We start from the raw sequence: 16,535 nt of genomic DNA on the forward strand, positions 1-16,535 counted from the left end.
CGTATATACTGGAACTTTATATTCTCGACAATTGTTTCTTTTGCTCACTCGAGGCCTGACATGGTTCTTCTTGACTTCGAGAAGCGAACCATGTTCGTTATCCAATTTTCGGCGCCAGCTGACAAAAACATCATAGCCAAGGAGAATGAAAAGAAAGAGAGGTATCGAGACCTTATACGGGAGTTGCAACGATTGTACCCGGAATATTCTGTTAAACTGATCGTCCTTATCATCGGCGCTCTTGGAGGTGCCAAGCTTTCACTTGCTAATAGCCTAAAAAGTATCCATGCGTGTCAACAATATGCTAGAACACTTGCGGGAAAAATGCAGAAGGCGGTTGTCCTTGGGTCGCTCCGTGTTCTTAGGGTCCACGAGGCTTTTGCTGGAGAAGCATTTCTCTTCTTTTGGCTTTTTTCATACCATGCGTCATTTGGCTTAAAATGTTGATTTTCGTCTGCTTTTTGAAATTTTGTAAATGCTAATACTGGATAAATTGCTCGCCTGATTGAATACTATGAATATCCGTACAGACAATTTTTGAATTAAAAAAAAGTGGTGTCGAAAATGTTCAAAATACGCTCACTTTTTGAATTTTCACCAAAAATGTCTGACTAACAAACTTGACCTTTATTTTAGGAGACTAAAAGAGTATACCATAGGCCAATCCAATCTGTCAATTATTTCGAAAGTTATCGTGCTTACAAACTAAAAATCTACATCACACATACACACACACACATCCTCATACACACATACACACGCACCTACACGCATACAGACAGACATATTCGTAAAAACCTGTTTTTCGGATTTAGGGGTCTCAAAACGCGGACATTTAACAAAAACGGCGGAAGGGGTCAAATTTTACATAAATCTAATACCTTCTCTTGATGAGAATGTAAAAGTTAAACTCGAAAGCTAATAATTTTTCCATCTGTATTAATAAAAACTGAGCTGTCAATGAAAGCACTTAAAGTGGAACTCTTGAATTTCAAACTTTTAAATTTGAAATTTAAAACTCTTTTAATTCAATAATTTTGTATTCAAATCTGATTCAAATACTCAATAATTTACACGTATAAAATGGAAACACACTGACACACACATGTTAAATGATTTATTTTAAGTGGTTTAAAGATTCTTAAAATGTTTATAAATTTTATTTGAAAATCTAGAAACACCTGCATGTTGCTTATATTTTTTATTATTTTAGAAATTATTTCAGAACTTCGAAACATCCTTTAAAATGAATCCAATTTTTCCTAATTTTTTTTTCAATTCTGCCAAATTGAACAATTTCCTTAAAATCTTGCACAATAATTTTTGATAATTTTGTAAATCTTTCTAAATCTTTTTAAATAATCATTCAAAATTATCTTTTCAAAATAAAAATTATTATTAATTTTCATAGGAAAATTTTTTTAATCTTCTGAAGCCATTCAAAATTCTTCGAAATCTTTTGATTTTTTTTGTTCGAAATTTGCCAAAATCTATACTTTGTTTTAAATTAGGCCGTAAACTATTTACACTAAACTTTTGATACTAATAGCCGGATTTTGTCGTCACACGTTGACACTTTGTTTAAATTATTTTAAATCATTTTAAAAATTTTATCATTTTAAAAATTGTATGTTTTATACTAATATAATATGTGAAATTTAATAAAAGCTTTTAATTATGAATATATTGATTAATAATTGTTATTCACTTTTTAAATCTTAAAGAACAATTGAATTTTTGAAATCATTATCAATTTATATTTGCAGTTAATCAGCTGAAAATATTTTTTTATCTTGAATCTTCGATTTCAAATGCTTCTAATTTGTAATGGCTTGTATCTTTAAGACTGCATTTTAAAATTCTTTAAAATATAATGTACACTTAGCAATTAAAAAATAAAATTTGTTAAATTGGATGATTTTTGAAATGCGCATTCCAAACTGAATAATACAATATATGATATTCAGTTTAGAATGTAATTTAGATTAAATTAGAATGTTACTAAATTCGTACAGTTTGAGTAGTTAATTAAAATCCTTGGAATTTTCTTACATTCTTTAAAATATAAAAAAGTATATTCTTTAAAAGCTTTTCAAATCCATTCAAATCGTTTTAAATAATTTTTCAGTAACTTGCTTGAAATTCTTTAAAATCACATAAACTACCTTAAAATTTGATCAAATCTCTTGAAAATTTTTAAACCTTTCTGGATTCTTTAAAAAATCTTTAAAATTCCATCAAAATTAAATGGATTAAATTAAAATTAAATAGAATGTAGTGTGAAAATGTTCATTATAATAAACATTTGTATGCGCAAATTAAAATGCATCTTTAAAATCGTACATATTCTTTTTAGTTCGGATTTTTTGTCACCAGGTGGCCAGAAATTTGTAACATGGTAGTTAAATATTCAACCTCAAATAACAAATTGCCAACGAGAAAGTGTCATAGTTTATATTTTAATCAAAAAAGAATGAAATTCATAAAACAAAAGAAAAGAATTTTAAATCCAAAAAGACGAATTTCCAACAAATAAGTATTTTTCACTCAAAAAATAAATAAAAGTTTATCTAAATTATTAAACCTTCAAACCAGAAGACAAATTTTCTTTTAAAAAATTTACTTTTCAGACAAACAGTTAAATTTTAAACCAGACATAAGCCATCAATAAAAAAATTTCACAATATAGTTTAACTTTGTCCCAAATTGTTGAATTTTCAATTAAAAAAGATTAATTTTCAATAAGCCAATTAAACTTTTAACCAACGAGATAACTTTTCGACTTGAAACATAAATCTTTAACAAAGCGATTCAACCAAATTTTTAAAACAAATTAGTTGAATTATCAAGCAAAGAAGAACGATTTTGAACCAAAAAGTTGCACTTTCATACAAAAAATGGAATTTTTTCCATAACAGATGAAATTTTAGATCAAACAGATAAAGTTTCAAAAAAATAGTTGAATTTTTTGTTGAAAAGGATTTTAGTCGAGTTTTCACGATCAAACTATGCATTTTTCAACAACACATATTTTCTACCAAAAAAATTGAATTTTCAATCCAAAAAGTTGAACTTTTAACCAAAAAGGATGAATTTTCAATGAAATTGTTGAATTCTTTAGCAAATAGTTGAATTTTTATCAACAAAAAATGAAATATATCTTAATGCAGGAGAATTTGTTATTAAAGAAAAAAGCTGAGTTTTCATTAAAAAAATCCAGTTAACTCAGTAACGTCAAAAATTAAATTTTTGTAACAAAAAAATAAGTTTCCACGAAAAAGATTGAATTTCCAATCGAAAAAGACGATTTTTTTCGACCAAAAAGATGCGTTTTTAACAAATAGTTAAATTATTGATCAAATAGTTACATTTTTATCTAAAAAAGATCAATTTTATACTAAAACAGATGAATTTGTAATAAAAAACCAATTTTCAAGAAATTAGTAACGAATAAATGCAATTTTCTATTAATTAAACTAAATTCTGGGATTCTCATAAATTCTCAGAGAATTCATTTCTCGGTTATATTCTCGGTAATATTCTCATTCTCCTTACCGTTCTCAAAGTAATTTAACCGGCTCAGAATTCTAACCATTCCCAATATAGGATCATATGTCGGATAATTGTAGTTGTAATTTTTTTGTTACATTTCTATCCCAATCAGATAAATAATATTCCTGGGATTTAGTGTGATTGCGTTTGTCGTTCAAAACAAAAGTCAGATTTAGATATCTAGCATACGATTTATTATTAGGTTAAGTAAGGAAATTGCGTTGGATTGGAAAATTATCATTTACAAATTTAATTTTTTTTTAGTTTTTTATTCTATTAAACTCTGTTACATACTATTTATTTATTTACATAAGTAAACCAAATATTACTAAGTACCGTCTGCAGCCGGATTTTTAGTTAGAGCACTCGCATTTGCATGGCTTAGCGGTCAAGGGAAGCGGGAAACTGCAGAAAACCTTTCCCAAGTGCTGCCGGTTATTGACAGTCGAGTTTGGATGTAGAAATTCAATATCACATACATAAGGTGTCCACACACATCCTCGACGTCAAACCCTCCGCTCGGCAGCCCTTAGGCTACTACTACTGCTGTCTGCTACATTAAATATTTTTAAAAAACTCTCTTAGGATTTTCTGAATACATTTAAATTTCTTTTATACAGTTGACGCTATTCACTTTACCGCGGACGGGACCGTAGGGGAGTAATTTTCCTGGAAACGATGTTCCCCCACTCTCAAGTTTAATCTTGATGCGTGGCGCTTGATGCGAATTGTTTCGCACGCTACGTACGTTGCCGCGCGCGGATCAGTGTTTACAAACAGAGAAAGTTCGATTTTCAGAATAAATATTGTGGAAGTAATTATCTCACATTTGCTTCCAAAAAATTGTGAGCACATCGTTAGCTCGCGGAAAAAACTGAAAAGTAGGTTAATATTTACGAATTATTGATAAACCTTTGATTAAATTTGCTATACTTGAGGTTATCCCATGTGACAAAGAAGTTATCATAAGATATAAATATTATGGTCTCGAGATTCTTTTCTAAGCCTCATTAAAAAAGCATATTATGACTTTTCGCACTTTAAAATTGCCTTAAAAGTCCTAAACTATTGACGGCAACGTAAATAGCAAGCGGAACAATTCTCGGATACCGAACCGTCCTGGTCGTGGTGGGAGAAGAGCTCGAGCGAGAGTTAGGGGAAGCGGCAAGGTAAATAGCGACAAGGAAAATAGATACAAGGTAAGTAGCGACAACAAGTACTTTGAATTAACTTGAGTTACTTTTAATTCTCTTGAGTTTTATTTAAATTTTATGCGTTCTTCTTAATTCTTTAACAATAATTTAAATGCTTTCAAAGTTTCTTATATTTCCTTGAAATCGAACAACTAAATCGAAGAAGTTTAGAGAAATAGAACAAGTTATAAAATGCAAGCAGTTCCGAGAATGTAAGCTATTAAGGTAATTCAAGGAATTTGCAGGATTAAAGAAAGACAAAGAATTCAGAGGATTTGGAGAATTCCACGAATTTAGCTTATTGAATAACTCAATGTATTCAGAGCATTTGAGGAATTCAGGGAAATGATGGAATTCAGTGAACTCCAAGAAATCTAACAGTTGAAAGAATTTCGTAAATTCTGAGAAATTAGATAACTTAAAAAGCTTAGAGAATTCAAGAATCCCATAAAATTTCGGAATTTCGCAGGATAAATGAAATTTATAAAATTAAATAAATTTAAGCAGTTTAGAAAATCCAGATCATCAGAAAAATTAAAAAAATTAATGGAATTCAGTTAATTTAAGAAATACAGAGATTTCCAAGAAGTCAGATGATTAAAAAGTTCTGAGAATTCAAGTACTTCGGAAAATTTGAATAATCTAGAGTATCAGGCGAATTCAGAGAATTTGATTTGTAAAAGTATACAATATATTCGTAGAATTAAATCAATAGAGAAAATTGAAGGAATGCAGAGCTTTCAAGGAAGTCAGAGAGTATTATTAACTTAACCTATCTACTTTTTGCCGCGGATTCATAATGAGCACTGGTCGTTTTATACGTAGATTTCGCGACAGGTTGTTTCAATATAGATAAATGGCCTGATCGAAGTAATGTGGTTAAACTTGGTTTCATCACATACGTCCGGTTCTAAGTGTATTTACACGCGCATAAGGGTCCTGTGAGTATTGTCCGGCGTGGCCCATGACTGTTTGAAAAGCCTCATGCGAGCCGTCGTGCTCTGGTGAAATCGCACGAACTGAATAATTTGGCTCATTAGATCTGTCGCGGGGTCCTGAAAAGCTCGTCGTGTCTGCGTATGGTGCCTTGTACGGGGTCATAGCCATACCCCCTGGGTGTTGTGGCATTGCAGCACCGTAAGGTCCGGGGGCTGCACCTGGGTATGGTGAAGCTCCATGGTGTCCCATGGCAGCCATTGCAGCTGGGTTTTGTGGACCTCCGTGCTGTGCCATGGAAACAATTGCACCTGGGTTTTGTGGGCCTCCGTGCTGTGCCATGGAAACCATTGCACCTGGGTTTTGTGGGCCTCCGTGCTGTGCCATGGAAACCATAGCACCTGGGTTCGGTGGGGCTCCGTGGAATGCTGGTGGTGGGTTCGGTCTTCGCGGACTGTCCGAGTCGTACATGTAATCTGCCGCCGTTTTGGGTCCTTTCCCCCCCCAGCCACAGCAAGATGATTCAGCCATGAATTCTGCAACGTGAAATCAAAGAAAATAAATTAATTAATCATCATAGATACTTGATATCAATAATTTTGTACAACACAGTGAAACTCTTTAATAGCTCTCCCTTCTATAGTCCCTCCAAGAATTGACGCCGCGTCGCAAGGTGGTGTATCAGGAGCTGCGCGGGGTGCGTGGGATCTGCGGTTGTCGCTCAGGCGAGCACTCAAGAGTGAACGAACAAAAGCAGAGGGGGCTATGATCAGTTAGTTTTTTTCCACCGTCAGCCCCAAAACAGGCGCTATAGAAGAGTTTCACTCTTCTCGCTTTCAGAATTGCAAATTCTATATTGATAGGCATTAATGCTACTAAGAAATAATTTTGTCCATAAAGTGTTTAGATTTTATGCGAACGATGTGACCAATTACTGTCAATCTTCACGCAATAATTTTTATTGTCCTATTTTTTTATAACGAAATCAATGCAGTTTTCAACAATGGTGATGTTAAAGAACTTTTTTTCGGATAATTTCGTGAATAATTATACGTCAGAAGTATCAGGATCTGCCCCTTCTCGTTTGATTTTGATCAAAGTTGCTAAAATTTTAATGCTATATAAAAAAATTTTTTGCCCAAAGCATTTTTGAAAATTTTCAAAATTGTGGACGTTACGCCATGTTGAATCTCGGTCGAATTTGTATATAATGGACAAAACACTGATATTTTTTGTGCTTAAAAAATTCCATAAAATAAATTAAAAATAGCAATCTCTTATCCACTATATATAAACTATATATAATTTTTTTACCTATATAACGATAAAAAAGTTTTTTTTCGTCAATTTTTGCCCTTTCATTTTTCTGAAATATGGATAAAATGATATATCTGACAGATATAAGAAAATGAACTTATGCCTACTTTTATTCATTTTCTCGATGGACCAGCCTAAATTTTACTTAGTATGTTTAACCACCTTTGATATATTTTTTAGTTCTAAATAGCACTAGATTTCCAACAGGTGTGACGAACTATAATATAAACTTTTTTACAGTTCTTAGTTTAGTATTATTATTTTGTTAACGAATGCAAATAAAGTGCATTTTTTCGAAAACTATTTCCTTTCTCAGCTTTAACCCTCAGATATATTTGAGATCTACTCGAATTACAATCTGAACATACAAATGAGGCAAAGAATTTGTTTCTGATACAATTATATTATAATAAACAAATTTTCAAGGCTTGTGTTAATTTAATACTTTTTGCACCTGCACTGCCGTGCGAAAGTTTTAGGCCACCTCCTTTTTATGACTGAATAAATTCTCGTAATTTTAATTATACCAAAACTACCAAATTTCTTTTTTAAAGTTATATTGTTTTCGAAATTCTGTATAAAATAAGCCAAGGGTGAAGCCATAACAGCCATAACAGCTTATAAGTATAAATCGTATAAATTGTTAAAATTTTCTTTTTGATGTGCAAGAACTTGAATTTAAAACAAAAAAGTTGGAGAAATTGCAATATTATTTTTGATAACAAAAATATTTCTTTAAAATATATGGAAAAATGTAATCATAGAGTTTCTAGGTAAATCCCTTTAGAATATATATTTATTTAACTTTTATTCTGATTTTCCTACAGATAAGATGTTCTCGAATTTTTCCAACTTTTTTATTACAACTTCAAGTTCTTGCAGTTCAAAAAGAAATTATTTACAATATATAATCGTAAGCGGTTGTAATACAATGAAAAATAGCTTCAAAATGAGCCCAACAACATTGAAACATGTTGATTATTTTGGAAGTTATTGAAAATTTAAGAAAACATTGAAATGTACACCATTTTTGCAATATGTACTCAAAAACTAGGCAAATTGGCTTCCAATGGGCTTATTTTATTTAGAATTCCAAAAGCAATCAACATTTTAAAGAAAACATATTTTAGCTCTAGTATAATTAAATTTAAGAGAATTTATTCAGTTATAAAAAAAGAGATGGCCTAAAACTTTTGCACGACAGTGTACTTTCAGGCAGAAATTTGTTTACACCTAACATTTAGCTTTGTTATAAATAATTTTTACTAGTTTCACCTGACAAAAAAACATTGTTAATAATTTACATTCAAATTTGTTATTAATAATTTTAATTACAGAATAAAATTATATTTTTTAGGGAAAAAATCGGTATAGAATTCCTTTTCAAACAAAGTAAACATAAACAAGTTTAAAAACCTTATATTTATGTTTGATTATAAATAATGAAGCTTAACGAAACCAAAAATTAATGTTTATTTTTCAAAAAAAAACTAATTTCTATCTTATTTGTATAAAAATAGCTTAACAGACTTAAAAGAATTCAGAAAATTCTTAATTCTGATAAGTTCTGTTTGTTGACTTAAATTTGTACTACCTTTTTTTTAGATGTAGCAATTTTTGGAAAAAAAAATTTTTTTCGAGCTATTTTTATACGCATTAGATGGAAAATAATTTATTTCCGTAAAAGGAATACAAATTTTCTATCTGTAAACATAAAGTATTTATACCAAGGAAAATACGAACAGTTAAATATATTTTGTAGTATAATAAGTTTAATAAACTATTATGATGCATATAAGGTGAGGAAGAAATTTTTTTGAAGAAAACATGAGAATTTTCTGGTTGTGAAATTAAGTATTTATAAAAAAAAAATCAGACTGCAAAATATTTTTTCTCGAAAACAAATTGTAATTTAAATTATTTTTTATTTATTTTCCTAACAAGAGCTTATAACAAATTTTTTAGATCATGGCTGGTTGAATCACTTTTGCCTTCTCAGTTTTTTTGTCTTTTATGTTGTTTTTTTTTCAAACAAGTATTTTTTTATTCTATTTATTATCATTAAAAGAAAATGTATTCGTCCTATCGAGAAATGGATATTAATAAATCTATTGATCCTTTTTGTGTGAACAACTTTTGTCTATTTGTTTCTTCGTACCTTGTTTCGTTTTTCAAACAATTAAATTTTTTGCTTTATTTTTAATGTTAATTTTACTATTTAAACAAAATTAGAACTTCTACCAAGAAATTATTCATGACAAATTTCGCTGAGTTTTCACACTTTTTTAAAGAACAACTTTTATACATTCTTTTTTCTGCCCTTTGCCATTTATTTCTAAAATTTAATTAATTTATTTTTAATTTGATTCTTTACTATTAAAACCAATATGACGCATTCCACCAAAAAATCATAAATTAAAAATTTGTAGTTCTTTTTTAGGTGAAAAACTTTTGTTGCATTTTTTTTTTTCCTAGCTTGTATCGTTCGCCCAAAAATTGAATTCTTGTTACTTTCTATGTTATTTTTACGAATAAATCTAAAACTACCTATCCTATAACAAATTGAATAATAACAAAATTTCAAATATTTTTTTGGTACAGAATTTTTTTTTTTTTAGTGTTTTTTCGTATTTTGTATCGTTTCACTGTAAAATTCTTTTATTTTTATAAGAAATTCGTTTCGTTCGAAGAAATTCATTTCTTTTTCTAAGAAATTTCTTCAACATTCTGTCATTCGGTCTTTTTAAATTACGCAATCGGCATTGAGGGAAAGCGACAAGAATTCTTTCGAGATTCTCGTGACATACCAATTTCTCAGAGCAAGATTTTGATCTCCATTCTGTACAGCGTCATCACCTTTCAAAGTGAAGGCTAATTGTTATTATGTCACCCGGTTATCAGTCCAATATTCGTTGGTAGTGTAGAGATTATTTACTTTATGTTATTTCAGCAAAAAAAATCATTTTTAGTAGAAATAAAAATTTAGAATACACTACCGACGGATAGTGTCTGACCACTTAATGGGTGATTACTGAAAATTAGCCTTGACTTTGAAAGGTTATGTCGTTCAGAATATAGATAGAAATATTTTCAGAAAATCGGTGGAAAATTTTGGGCTAATTGATATTTTTTTTATTCTAATAGCGTTTATCACCTTTCTTCAAAATCCGCCGAAAAATTGAAAAAAGATTAAAAATTAACAAAATTCCAGCGGTTTAAAAAGAAATGATTTTCTCAAAAACCCAACCTGTCAATTTTTTGTAATCGTTTTTTAACTTGTACTTTTTAAGCCAAAATATAGATTTTCAACAAGATATTTAGACATTTAACCTAAAAATAAGAATTTTCAACTAAAAAGTTTATTTTCAAACCGTTAATTGAATATTTTATCAAAATATTGAAATTCTCAACCAAAAATGAAAAATGAAGAAAAAGTGAGTTGAACTTCCTATCAAGAAGGAAGACTTTTTAACGAAATTGTTCTATCGTCAACAAAATGATTAAATTTTTTAACTTAAATGGAAAAAAATGTCGACAAATACATACATATTTAACAAAATATAAAATTTTCAACTTCAAAAATAAGAAATTTTTTACCAAAAATTGAATAGTAAAATCCTGAAGTGAAAAAATAGATTTTCAACAAAAAAAAAACAATTTCCAAACAAATTATTATTACATTTTTAACAAAAGAGACAGATCTCTTACTAACAAAATTTAATTTTAACAGATCAGTTTAACTTTCAATAAAGCAGTTAAATTTCAACTTCAAAGGATGATCTTTTTACCCAGAAATATTAATTTACAATTTAATACGTTAATATTTAATCAAATTCTAAAATTTTCAAATAAAAATTATCAATCTTAAAACAAAAAAGAAATAGTCGTTCAAAAATTAATTGTAAACTAAAAATGGAATACTTGAATTCTATGTTTAAAACATTAATTTTCAATTAAAAAATCGAATTTATACGGAAATTTCTAAATTTTCTCATTTTCAAGAAAGTAGTTGCACTTTAATCACGCAGTTAAATTTTCTAATAAGAAGTAGAATTGTGTCCGTATCATGTCACTGTGCAATTGACATTTTTGCGGCATCTCTCCCCAGTAATAATTCTCCAAGTGGCATCTCTCCCTTCCAAAAATTTGTTATGTCCAATTAAATATGGCTAAACTTAGGCAACTGTCCCTGGACTAATTGTCTTCCCGGTGGCATCTCTCATCCAGAAAAATTTTTCGAGTCCATATTAAAATATTAAAACTGCAGCAAGTCCCTCGTGACATCTCTAATCCGTGGAAAAATGCTCAACTCCGCATCAAAGTGGCACAAGTGCGGCGAGTCTCTCAGGACTGATTGTCACATCTGCGGCATCTCTTGCCCGCGGCAAGACTTCCCAGAGCCATCCCTTATTCGAGAATAATTTTACAGTCTACATCAAAGTAGAAAAACTGCGGACATTCTCCTAGTATTAATTGTCACATTTGCGGCATCTCTCATCAGCGACAAGTCTCCTGAATGGCATCTCTCCCCCAAGAAAATTTTTTAAGTTCTTGCAAAGATGTAAAAATTGCGGCAAGTCGATCATATCTCAAATTTGAAGTAATTATTTTATTGAATTTCCCTTTGACACACTAATTAAGGATATTAAAAGAAAGGACGATTTCGTTAGCCAGCTATTTTAAATAAAAATGAAATAATTTGGAGCATTTTCAAAATTTTTAAGACCACTTTTATAAGATTTGAAATTTTCATATAGTGCTGTTTATAGCGCACAAAAATATGATCAATTCATCTTCATGACTTTTTTCGATAACAACAAAATTACTAAAGTTACAGCGTTTCCAAACATAAAAACTTTTTGAATTTTGTTAAAAAATCGAAAATTCAAATTTTTGTCGCAGAAAAATGATGTATTATTACATTCTCATCATAATGAGAAGGCATTAGTTTTATGTGAGAACTTTCTATCGCTAAATAATCTGAATAAATGTATTATAAGTTTTATACAGAAGTGTTAAACATAATATAGAAAAGTTAACATTTTGGACAAAATCGAGTGCAAAACACGAGATACGTGATGAGAATTTGTTCGGTAAAGCCAAAGAAGCTTTAACAAAGGAGAATTCACAATCACCAAATTACAGTTGTCGATGTTTGGTTCGTTAACCTTAATAGGTCTGTGCACAAATGTGGGGCAAATACAAAGACCGAGGGCAAAGGACAAGACAAATGCAGCATCGAGCGCGAAGCGCGAGACAAATACACCTTCGAGCGCTAACTGCGAGAACCAACAGTCCAACATTTTTCTTGTGCTTTTGCGACATTTTTCATAGTTTACAAAAAAAATTCAAAAACTATATTTTTAGGGGAGAAAAATTCACCCGGCCTTAAAAATGGTTTAGCTGGCATATTGCTACTAAGATGGCTTTTTTATTAGCAGTAATTAAAAACAAAAATTTTGGAAAAATAAAATAGGTGGGCTTCTCCCGAAATTATACTTCTTTTATATTTTTGAAATTCGAAGAAAATAATAAAAAATATTTTCTCAAAAACCTTACCTTTTTTATTTTTCCAAATATTTTTTTTAAGTATCTATCAATAAGAGAAAGACATCTTAGCAGCATCATGCTGGCTAAACCATTTCTGAGGCCCGGAGAATTTTTTCCCCCTGAAAATGTAGTTTCTGAATTTTTTTCGTGAACAATGAAAAATATCGCAAAAGAACAAGACACATTTTTCTTAGAACTTTTTTAGACTTGCAAACTTTCATTTTAGCATTTTTTTTGTATCTATCATTGCTTCAAAGAAAAAATTTAACATTCGTTTCTAAAAAAAAATAATTGTCTTGGCTACAAAAGTTATTAAGCAAGCATCAAATTTACGAGATATCTTAATTATCAAAGTAAATTTTCAACAAAAAAAATAGACAAAAAATTTAAAGGTGGGTTTCTCGAGAAAATTTATTTTTAATTTTTTCATAAAAACCGCTGCCATTTTGTTAACTTTAAAACTTTTATCAATTTTCCGGCGGATTTTTTATACAAATTTCTGTCGAAGCTCATTTTTAATAGGTCATCCGATTAACAACCCGTCAATATTTTGTAGTGTAAGGAGTTTATTTTATTTATAGGTACTAGATATAATAATTTATTAAATTATTTAACATGTTTCAAAAGTCGTTAGCTTTGAAGCCTCAAAAATTTTCAAACATGATTAACAATTTCTTTAACGAAATATAGATTTTTTACAAAAAATGAAAACATTTTTTAGAATTATAATATTTGTGGGAATATTTTTATTATCTTTTAATTTAAAAAATAAAATAATTTTTTCAATTTAAAATTATTTGGAATTTAGAAATATGTCGAGAAAAAGCTGTAAGATTTTTAGATTATTGTTTGAAGATTTCGAAAATGTATCAAATATTTTAAATTTCTTCTATCGACCAAATATTGTTAAATACATTTTTTTATATAATTTTTCTAAATATTTTTCGACACATCTGAAATCCTAAAAAATCTGTTTGAATTTCCTCAAGTAACTGAGAAAAGTTATATTCATTTAATATAAAACTATCTTAAGAAACAAACCGATAATACTATTGTAAAATATATTTTCCACAGATGTTCAAGTCTTCAAATATTTATTGATTTTTTTACTTTCTTCATTATTAAACAAATACATAAATTTTCAACTAAATATTTTAGGTTTTGACGAGAAAGATAAGGTTTCAAATAAAATGATGAATTTCCAAAAAAAATTTGTTTTTCACGGAACACGGGATTATTACATTTTAAGTTTAGGAAATGATTTATACCAACAAAAAAATTCATTAGAGTAGCTCTATTTTTGAAAATTAGACGAATTTGAAAACAAAGTAATATAAATTTGTAATAGAGGGGATTAATTTCTTACAAAAAAAAAACATTTTTTCACACAATGAATTTTCTAATCAAATTATGAATCTTTGTGCAAAAGAAAAATAGTTTTTGACCAAACACTGGATTAATAAATTTTAAAAAATTAAGAAATTATTTCAACCAAACAGAAAAAATGTTCAACAAAGTTGTTCAATTTTCAAACAATTAGTCGAATTTTAAAAAGAAAAAAATAATTTTCAATATATAATATTAATTTCTTTAAAAAACGAAGTTTCAGCAGTAGAAAATAATTTTCTAATAAAATTATGAATCTTTGAACAAACAAAATTTAACGCAAAAATTGTATGGAGACATTTCAAGTTGAAAAAATTGTTTTACAAAAAAAAATTCAACAAATTAGTTCAAAGTTGAACCAAATAGTTAAATTTGCAACAAACGAAAAATCATTTTCAATTAAAAACATTAATTCACTAAGAAGAAAATTTCAAGGAAACATTTAATTTTTTTAAATAATAAATGATAAAACATTCACTACAGAGAATTTTAACCAAATTGTTAAGCTTCTAACCTAAAAATATAAATTGACAAAAAAATTAATTTTCATCCCTATAGTGGAATTTGCTACTAAAATATTAAAATTTTGAACCGTGAAAAAATGATTTTTTAACTAAACAGTTAAATTTTTAGAAAATAGGTTGTCTCAGAAACATAATTTTTGATCGCTTCTACAAAATAATTCAATTTTAAACCAAAAAGGATTATTTTCTAAGAAATAGATGAATTTTTCAGCCAAAAATGGAAGGAAATTTTAATAAAATTGTTGAATCTGAAAACCAAAAATATCAATTTTCAAACATAAATGTTAAATTTGTAACAAAAAATGGCATCGTAAGATTTTCTGTTAGAAACATTAGTTTCAAGCCAAAGAAGCGATTCTCTAACAAGATACTCACTGAAAAATGTTGGGAAACCCGCCACGATTAAAATTGTAACACCAATTCGGCACTTCATGTTCTTGAAGAATTTTGAAAATTTTCAGAATTGTCTACTCTTCAAGAATTTTGATGATGATTTCGAAAACGAATGCATATTTCTGAAAATATTTCGCTCTATATATACTAGTCATCTTTTTACTCGGCTTCATGAATGATTAAGGATTTTCTCTACTTTTCCGAATAATGAGGGCAATTTTTATTTATTGAAGCATTCAGAACAATAAGGCTGGTCGGAAAAAAACATAGAGGGTGTGAAGGCTTGACCTCATTTAAAATTTTAACCAAAATATATTCATTCTTAACGAAACATGGAAAAACGGTTTCAATTCAAAATAGAAAAGAGTTCAATTTATAAAAAAAAACTTATTTTCAATAAATTAGTTGTAACCTCAACAACAACAAAAATTAGTTTTAAACAAACATTTGAATTTTTAACTAGAAAAGAAAAAATTGTTGCCAAAAAAGTAAAATTTTTAAACATGAATGTACAACAAAACGTATCAATTTTTAAGCAAAAATCTTGAACTAACAGAGTTAAAATTAAACAAAGTATTCCAACTTTTAATAAAACAGTTACATTTACAATCCAAAAGATGAATTTTTTTACCAAGAATAAGGAATTTGTGATAAAAGACATTAATTTTCCACCAAATTGTTTAATTTTCAACTGAAGATTCTCAATTATTAACCACAAATGGAATAAGAAAATTCTTTGTTTCAAAAATTAATTTAAAGAATAAGAATTTCCAAAATATTTTTTAAATTTTGAATCAAAGAGATGGATCTTTAGCTAACCAAGTTCAGTTCAAAAAAGTAGTTCAAGTATCAATCAAGCAATTAAATTTTCAACCCCGAAAGAATTTTCAGTTAGAAAGGGTAAAAGATTGCAAACAAATTATTGAATTGTAAAGCCAAAAATACAAATAAAAATTACAACAAAAAAATACAACTAAAAATGATAAATTTACAACAACAAAATTCATCTTCTATCTAAAAGCTGTGTTTTCTATAAAAATATTCTAATCAACAAGCCAGAATGATAAATTTTCATAAAAAAAAGAAAAAAAAACAATTGAACCTAAAATAAAAACAACGATGAATTTTTAACAACATTTTTGTACTTTCAATAAAATTATCAAACTTTAATGAAAAATGTTTGCACAAATAAAAACATATTTTTTAAAAATGTATACTTTTCAAGTAAAAGAAAAAATCCACAAAAAATGCATTAATTATATTCTTAATTGAGAACATTTATTTTCCATTAAAAAAAAACAAATTTTCAAAAAAAGAGTTAAATTTTCATCAAAAGACATTGATCTTTAACTTAAAAAAATCAGTTTTAACCGAGCAGTTTATAAATTTGTTAAAAAAAAAAGAATTTACAATTAACTACATTGATTTTTAACTAATTTGTTGAATTTTCAACTAAAAATTATCCATGTTCAACCAAAAACGGAAACTTAAATTGTTTGTTAAAAAATTAATTTTCAACTAAAAATTAATTAGTTAAATTTTTTGTTTAACAAATGAATCGTCCACTAAAAGTGGAATACTTACATTATATGTTTGAAAACATTAATTTTGAACCAAAAAACAATTTTATAAGAAAATAGTTAATTTTTTTAGTTTTAACAAAGTACTCCAATTTTAAATCCAA

At 28.2% G+C, this 16,535-nt stretch overlaps 1 protein-coding gene across 1 annotated transcript; it reads right to left on the reverse strand.

The window, feature by feature from the left end:
- Positions 1-5,639: 5,639 nt before the first annotated feature.
- On the reverse strand, positions 5,640-6,212 carry LOC117177837 (circumsporozoite protein-like). The gene has a single exon (XM_033368814.1). The coding sequence runs from the start codon at positions 6,210-6,212 to the stop codon at positions 5,640-5,642; it is 573 nt and encodes a 190-aa protein (XP_033224705.1).
- Positions 6,213-16,535: the final 10,323 nt, after the last annotated feature.

The sequence above is a fragment of the Belonocnema kinseyi genome, chromosome 1 (genome assembly GCF_010883055.1).
Source record: "Belonocnema kinseyi isolate 2016_QV_RU_SX_M_011 chromosome 1, B_treatae_v1, whole genome shotgun sequence".
Classification (NCBI taxonomy): Eukaryota; Metazoa; Arthropoda; class Insecta; order Hymenoptera; family Cynipidae; genus Belonocnema; species Belonocnema kinseyi.